Source organism: Ictidomys tridecemlineatus, chromosome 1 (genome assembly GCF_052094955.1).
Source record: "Ictidomys tridecemlineatus isolate mIctTri1 chromosome 1, mIctTri1.hap1, whole genome shotgun sequence".
NCBI lineage: Eukaryota > Metazoa > Chordata > Mammalia > Rodentia > Sciuridae > Ictidomys > Ictidomys tridecemlineatus.
In genome coordinates this window covers 249,108,644-249,117,239 of record NC_135477.1, presented here as the reverse complement: position 1 = coordinate 249,117,239, position 8,596 = coordinate 249,108,644, and the positions used below count along the sequence as shown (strand labels likewise).

The window sequence follows — 8,596 nt, the reverse complement described above, 5'->3', positions numbered from 1 at the left end:
CCAGCCCATCTGATTCTCACCTTTTGGCCATCCCACTGATCATCTCCTGAGCCTAGTTACAAATGCAGGAAGGAGAGCAATGAGGGGAAGAGAGCAGGAGAACAAAGGAAGCCTAGGACATATAAAAAAAGACAGAATGCTCTAACTTCTTGGGGTACCAGGATACCATCTATGGCCCCCTTTTCCCTCCCAGGAGAAATCTATGTTACCCCTTTTCAAACCCTGCTTTATATGCTTGCCTCAGTGTACTTCTCAGCATGTGAAGGAGCAGTACTCACCACCAGTAACCCACAGTATCTGCTCCATTGAGAAATCCAAAGTGAAAACAATTTCCTGACAAATTATTTAATACTTACAGAAAACTCTGCTAAAATTTCTTAATGTCTACAGAGCAATCATGTAGGGATTATTTTTTTTCAAATCAATAGAAAATTACTTTCTATATATTTCTGTAATGATAGCTTCCTGAGATTACAATGCAATAATCTATTATATTTGAAGTTCTATGTGGTGAATTTATTTCTAACTTAGCAGTCAGCAGTAAGGAGTGAATTATTTTGGTTCAAGTAATAACAGGTATTATCCTGTAGTTTTATAGCAAAATACGTTCCTCTTCATTAAGAGTGATATAAGCATTTCTTGGTGTTGTAGTCCTCAGATTTTGGAGAAAGCTGTGTGTTCTGTAGTGTTGGCAAATTCCATGTCCTAATTACTCTCCCACAGTCTTTGTGCTGAAAAGGCAGGAAATTCAAAGTCCATTTTGGCAAGCAGATAAGAAGTCACTGTCACAGAGAAGCCCTCCAAGTCCTTAGAATAATGTCATTTCATAGATGAAAAAAGTAACACACCTGAGTTGAGAAGAATCTGTGGTTATTTTAATTACACAGTGGCTTTGCCTTTCATTTTTTTTGTGTGTGTGTGTGGGGGGGTGGGGGGCGCTTATTGATAGAGTAAGAGTTTAATGGCATTACAGAAAAATGCTTCATTCAAATCCATGTTTACCTGAAATTTATAATTTTATTTTGTGCAAGGCATGCTGTTATTCTCAGAGCAGTTTTCCTAAGTGTTATTAGATATTAGATATGGATATTTTTTCACCATTACAGACATAACTCATTTTATGTTTTTTTCTCATGTGTGTATATGTATGTGTGTGTTTTAAATTAGAGGTTTGTAGCAACCAGCAAGAATCATGTCTATGAGTGCTATTTTTCCAATACTTCACATCCCAAAGTCACATTTTTTGGTAATTGTCATAATTTTTAACCTTTTCATCATTGTTATATCTGCTGTGGTGATCTGAGGTGGTTGATCTATTGTAATTGTCTTGGGGTGCCACGAATCACACCCATATGACTGCAAACTTAATAATTGTGGTGAGTGTTCTTACTGTTATTCTGGCTGGTCATTTACCATCTCTCTCCCTCCCGCCAGGTTTACCTTTTCCCTGAGATAAACAATTTAAATTAGGCCTATTAATAACCCTATAATGGCCTCTCGAATTCAAGTGAAAAGAAGAGTGGCATGTCTCTCACTTTAAACCAATATCAGAAATGATTAAGCTTTGTGAAGAAGGCATGTAGAAAGCCAAGATGAGCTGAAATCTTTCCCTTTTGCACCCAAGAGCCAAGTTGTGAATGCGAAGGAAAAGTTCTTGAAGGAAATTAAAAGTACTGATCCAGGGAACACACAAATAAGAAAGTGAAACAGCCTATTGCTGATAAGCCGTGTGGGTAGGTGGAAGATCAAACCAGCCGTAACATTCCCTTAAGCCAAAGCCCAATTTATAGTGAGGGCCTAATTATCTTCAATGATATGAAGGCTGAGAGGGGTGAGGAAGCTGCAGAACAGAAGTTTGCAGTCAGCAGATGTCATTCATGAGGCTTAAGAGGCCAACTCCATAATAAAAAAGTGCCAGGGAAACAGCAGATACTGATGGAGAGGCAGCAGCAAGTTTCCTGCAAAGTCCAGCTAAGATCATTGACCAAGGTGTTGGCACTGACGATCATTTGCCATTCTGAAGGCCCAGGGGCCCTGTAGAACTATACTAAATCTCCTCAGTCTGTGCTCTTTAAATAGCACAACAAAGCCTGAATGTTAGCAGCACATCTGTTTACAATGTGACTTATTGAATATTTTAAGCCCACTGTAGGGAACTGATGTTCAGACAAAAAGATTCCTTTTAAAATATTATTGCTGATTGACAATGCATCTGGTCACCCAAGAGTTCTGATGGAGATGTACAATGAGATTTAAATTTTTTTGCCTGCTAATACAACATCCATTCTGTAACTCATGGATAAAGTAGTAATTCAAATTTCAAATCTTACAAGTTAAGAAATATATTTCATAAGTCTATAGCTGCCACAGATAGTGATTCCTCTTGAGGATCTTGATAAAATATACTGAATTCCTTCTGGAAAGGATTTACCATTCTAGATGCCATCAACAACATTTGTGGTTATTAACTAACATTAATAGAAGTTTGGAAGGGGTTAAAGATATTAGTGGAAGAAGTCACTACAGAGGTGCTGGAAATAGCAGGAAAACAGAATTAGGAGCAGAGCCTGAAGATGTGACTGAATGACTATAATCTCATGATGAAACTTACATGGTTGAGTATTTGCTTATGGACAAGCAAAGAAAGTGCTTTCTTTCAATGGCATCTACTTCTGGTGAAGATGCTGTGAATATTGTTTAAATGTCAGCAAAGGAGCTAGAATATACATAAACTCAGTTGATAAAGCAAATGCAGGGTTTAAGTGGATTGACTAATTTTGGAAGAAGTTCTGCTTGGGTAAAATGCTATCAAACAGCAATGAGTCTTACAGAGCAATGCTTTGTGAAGGAAAGAGTCGTCCATCATTGTGACAAACTTCACTGTTGTCTTACTTAAAGAAATTGTTACTTATCCCAACTTTCAGATAAACCACTCTTATCAGTCAGTAGCCATCATCATCAAGGTAACACCCTCCACCAACAAAAAGATCGTAAACCTCTGAAGGCTCAGATGACCATTAGTATTTAGATGTGTACATTGTTTTCAGGTGTAAAGGCATTGCACACTTAACAGACCACAGTATTACTAGTGTAAATAATGTGAGTATGCACTGGGAAACTAAAACATCATTGTGACTCTGTTTATTGCAGTGGTCTGGAACAAAACCTGTGGTTTCTTCAAAGTATGCCTGTATTTTTTTTATTGTTAAAAACAATTCAGAAAAATGAGTGTATTTTTTAAACTTTAGAAATGTTAAAATATCAAAATGAAGGTAATGAAATTTGAGGATTTCCCCAAACTTATTGAGCACAGTTTCATCCATTTAAGAGCATTTTAGGGATCGGGTATTCCCAAGAATACATATTGGTAGATCCTATCCTGTGAGATTGTTAGATGAATAATAAGCAGAGTGTGATAAGCGCCATTAAAAGTGGTTTTGAAGAAGAAATGATCATTTAAGGCTGGAAAGAATCAGATGTTTTTTGAAGAAGCCATTTAAGCAGGTCACAAAGCATGAGAATAATTTTGGGAGGCAGGATTGGTACGTGGGAGTTTTTCAGGTGGGGGAAGAGTCCTGAATAAGAATACAGGGATGGGAAAGCATAAACTTTGTTCAAGGAATGAATAGCAAGTTTCTCTTACTAGTCTGTAAGGGGATCTTTCCAAGGTAGGCTCAACCCAACATCCACTAGATGGCCACAGATCACACTTGGTCCCAGTCTACTTTGAAATGTAGGATAGGAAGGATGTAAGGCAGGTACCAATGGACTTCCTGCTTAAGAATCATAGTCATGGCAACTGTCCATGTAGCAGTCCAAAAACTGTTTACATAGCTGTCCAGCAGCCATGATCTTTCCTCCTTTACCAAGTGGAAGCTCAAGTGTAAGGGAAGGAGTCCCATACTGGGCAGCTAATGGAGTCTCCCAGGCATAGAAGCTCCATGCCTCAGTGGCACCAGTAGCTTTTGTTACAACTCCATAGGCATAACTCCTGGTGCTCCTGAAGGGCACATGCTCAGTTCTAAGAGTCACCATGCCCAGGTTTGAAGTATGGTTTATCCCATGTATTTATGTTTTCTATCCAGCCAGATATAATTTACCAGAGATCATTTTAACCATGGTCAATGTTGCCTGTGGAACATAGTTGATATAATATGCTTATTAGATTTCCAAGGAACAGAGCTCAAATGTTAGTCAAAGGTCACATTCCAAGGAACAGAGCTCAAATGCTAGTCAAAGGTCAAATTCCCTTTTACATCCAGCTCTTAAATATTCAAGTAGTTATGGAGTAAATTATGTGAGATATTGGATTCTAAAGTAAAGAATTCAGATTTCAGAATCTTCCAGTTTTTCTGCTATCTTACCTTGAAAAAGCATATAAAAAGATTTTTTGAGTGTAAAAATAATGTAAATCTTATAACACTTGAATACATTTTGGTGTGGTGTATCTTAGTAGAACTGAGAAGTTTAAATACATAAACACATGTGTAGCCATCTTCAACATACCATTAATTTTCTGAAATAGAAAGGATTGTGCTCTCTGTTCATAGAAGGCTGGGTCTTGTATAACATATGTAAGAAATAGATGTCTGGTGCTTATAATGATAACCTTTTATTTGTTTTGTTCTGTAAAGGTTGTAGTATAAGTTCCAATATTCTAGTGAGATAAAGGCCACAAATTTCTGAAACATATTTCCAAATAAAAAAGCCCAGAGGTTTTACTCCACAATTCTTTGAAGTAATGGCCTCTCAAAGGGCAGAAGGCAGTAGGTGGAAAAATTATTTTCTGTAGTGAATTTAACCCTCAAATATGAAAAGTTGTGACAGTTTGCATTCAACTTGCTAAAATAAACAGTTGGAATCTTCTGTAGCATAATCTATGCTTCCTGGCTTTCCTGCCCTCTCAAGTTCCTACACAACCTACCCAACTGGTCTCTATTCCAGGTCTGGGAGGCTATGGGAAAGAATTATCTGCTCCCCATGATGACAAGTAGCCAGTCTGACAAATTGACTTGTGTCAGTGTGTGAATAGTAGAAGAAGAGCTGATTTTCCTCTTTCCAGGTAACATGCTCAACCTAGGAATGTAGTTTGAAGACAATGCCCAAGCAACACTCTTCCCCACCCCACATGCACCCCACCCCACATGCACCCCACATCAACTTGGATGCACCATTTGACTTCTATAATGTGTGCAAGGCATAGCCCATGACAGGTACAGCCCAAAGAAGGCATAGTTCAAACAGGCCAGCAGCATATTTCCTAGTGGGAACTCTTGTGTCCTCAAAAAATAGAGATATGGAGCTGCCTCCTCAGCCTCTATTTAGAACATAACAAAAAACTGTACTGCATTACTATGTTTGAACTAATTGTGCTAAGCTTCCCTTACAGTGAGAAGCACTCACAGAATATAGTCTAAGATGCTTTCATGTCTTAAGATCTTTTCATGTTGAGGTTTGACAATAGAAGCACACATTCAGGAATCCAAGAAAATAAATTTATTAAACTTTGAAGGAACAAATCCACAGACATAAAGAAAGTTAAATATAGACTGCAGGACACAACTAGTCATACTAGTGAATAATGGCTTGTGTGGCCAGCAAAGTACCAAAATGACATTCTGAGACTGATTGAGGTATTTAGCTATTTTTGGCTATAGAAATGTGGTCAGCCTATTGAGAAATAGTAATATAATTCTTCCAAAAACACAGCTTTAAGTTGAATTAGGCTCTACATTGATGATGTTTTATATGAAACTAAATTTTGTAGCTTTTAGAGAAAACCATAGCAGCAAGGTAGCAGAGAATCTATTAAACATCTATCACGAAGTAACATGTTGAACTTTAAACACCCAATTCTAGATTTTTCACTGTCTTTTCCGTAAGAAAGAGGGAACCGCCAGCCATTAAGCTTGCTTCCCCAAAAGGTCTTGAGCTAAATGGAAAATAGAACTAATTTTAAAGTTTAAAGTGTTTTTAAAAAAATACTTAAAGTGAGACATATTCCGTGAGATGAGATTCTTCTCTTTCATAAACCTTTAGGGGAGCTATTCCAAAGGATAATGTTTAGGTTGTTAAAGAATTGGAAAATAATTGATAAAATTACTTAGGCTCCTTCATTTTCTTCTGACTACCTGGTTGGAGGCCAATCCTCTCAAAGGGGAAATAAAAAATGATGAAACTTATTTTACAGTTTTAAGTAAATCCTATTAGGCTTGGTGAGAAAGCTTCTTCTACTGGTTTGATTAATTTTGAGTTCTCTTTTGGCTTGCTTACCATCTGTCCCTTGTTACCACAAATAATGAATGTGTCCTCAGCTATAGACTATGGAACAAAAAACCTATTTCTTAAGCTTTCTGTTCCATTGTTCAGTTAACTTCATTTGATCTGCTTCTACTTACAAAATGCTGCTTATACTTTATTCTTCTTTTAGGTAACTATGAAATGAAACCAAGCTGTGTTTGAAAAGATACCATTGCAGGTTTTGGAGCTTATTTCTCATGATCTGTGTGCTAAAAAAAATTCATACCACGTGCACTTCCGCACGTCAGCAGCCTGGACCAGGGGAGCCAGCTGTAACTTCTGCTTGTCTTAGCATTAGCTCTCTGGCTTGCACTGAAATTTGGTAAAGAAGGGTTTTTTGTTTGTTTTTGTATTTTTTCTCCTTCCTGTTTTTTGGTTTATGGTGCATTGATCCATGTAAACATTTAAAAGTTTTCTAACTTAAAAATATCTGTTTAAAAATTCAGATAAAATGAGTATATTCCAATAATGCAGGTTATTAGAGATCTTAGAATTACTTAAGAACTTTGGGGAGGTATAAAAAAGGGACTTGTAAAAAACTAGCTTGTCTGTTTTTCTTCAGGTGTATTGACTGAAGCATTAAACCAGCTTTAGACTGTAGTTACTACATTCCTTAGATGGGGTCATTGTGAACTACAGTATACAGTGTGCAGTGTATTATAAAATAGCCATGCTTGAAGTTTAAATTATTAAAAATATCTTTATCAATTTTATGTCAAAATAAATGTTTTACATATCCAAACTACTTTTGCTTTCTTACCTAGATTTTTACTTCCCAATTATTAAAAAAAGAAAAAAAAAATTAGCCTGTGCTATGATTTGCATTTGATTTCCTGAACTGCAAAAGCCACCTGATTGTTTTTGCTTTTTCAAAAAGCACAATTTACTATACATTAAAAACGTAGCCATCCGATGCTTAGTATCACAAAATTAACACCCACAATAATAAGACAATCACTGCTATTGAAGAGTCTTTTGAGACAATTCTTTAAAATATTTACAATTCACAACGGGAATATCTCTCTGATTAAATGTTCTTGTTTTTTTTTTCCTTTTAATAACATTTCCACATTTCAGGAAAAGGCATTTGAATCCATACCCACCCTCACAGTCTCCCCCCAAATGTTTAAAGATTGTTTTGGTTTCTGCATTCATGCCCCAGCCAATTCTTGGCAATTCAGTATGTTATTCTTGGGAAATCACAGTAAGGCTACGGCATGATTTTGTTCAGGTGGTCAGTGCTGACGTAGCCACACGATGAGAGAAACTCTTTGTCCCGCAAGGGCAAGGCAGTCGCATTGAGGACAAGGCCCTGTGGAGACTGTACTATATGAATCGAGGTATAGTCTGGGACGGGCAACTCAGAACCTGGGGCATGTTCTGCTGTCCCAGACCTCCCAGCAGTAGTGGTAAGGCTTTCTGTGGTGATGTAAATATCCTCCTGGTTAAAGCTTGGCTCTGCATGTGACTCGCCCTCCACATGAGGGGCCACAGCGATGCACTTTTTGGCATCTGCCTCACAGAAGTAGGCATTGTCCATGATGAAGTTCGCTTGGCACAGTGAGGCCATTTCTAGATGCGTGTCGCACTGGGCTATCCCAGCCTTATTCTTTTGGCCCGGGGAAAGGACCACACTCCCTGCTGGTGTAATGTCGCTCACCTGGGCATAAAAGTCAATGTTTGCCAGTGAATTCGGATTGCTTATCTGAGTAGGGGCAACTTGGTGAGCTGACTCAGTTTCACCAATGAGAAGTGGTTGTGGTTTGTCCTCTTCCTCTGCCAGGATGATGCTGGGTTGTTGAATGGCAGGGGAAGCATCATGATAAGGTGACTCATTTTGATTCTTATGGTCAAGGCACAAGAGATCGGCTTCCCCTTTTAACCTTTGTGGCTGAGCCACCTCTGAGGTACCATCACCTAAGTCATTGGCATTGAAATCAGTCTCCAGAATGTCGGGTTCATAACAACTGGTTCGGCCCGAGTCGTCGTCCTTGGCCCCAAGGACATTTAGTGATTTCTGATGGTCGTTGCTTAGAAGTCTGTCTGTGTCTGATCCTTCAGTCTTTTCATCAGGATCATCAATATCGAGTTCAATAAATTCAACCCAAGAGTCATCATTGTAGAATTCAGGTTTATAGTTGTCATGAATGGCTAAGATTGTGTTCACCTCCTCTAATTTTCCTTCCTATGAAGCAGAAAGAAAATGAAGATTAATGAAAAGAAACTCATAATGATGAAATCATTTAAATCCAATACACAGAGCTTGCAGAAAGCTCTCAACATGTGGCAATGTTCT

The 8,596-nt window shown here is 37.9% G+C and overlaps 1 protein-coding gene across 1 annotated transcript in view; it reads right to left on the bottom strand.

Moving 5' to 3' along the window:
- Positions 1-5,481: 5,481 nt before the first annotated feature.
- The window catches only part of Ghr (growth hormone receptor), a 258,960-nt gene continuing 255,845 nt past the window's right edge, over positions 5,482-8,596 (bottom strand). Inside the window, exon 10 of the mRNA XM_078017960.1 lies at positions 5,482-8,485. Within this exon, the coding sequence (XP_077874086.1) occupies positions 7,511-8,485 (975 nt within the window). The 3' untranslated portion in view covers positions 5,482-7,510. The remainder of the gene's footprint in view (positions 8,486-8,596) is intronic.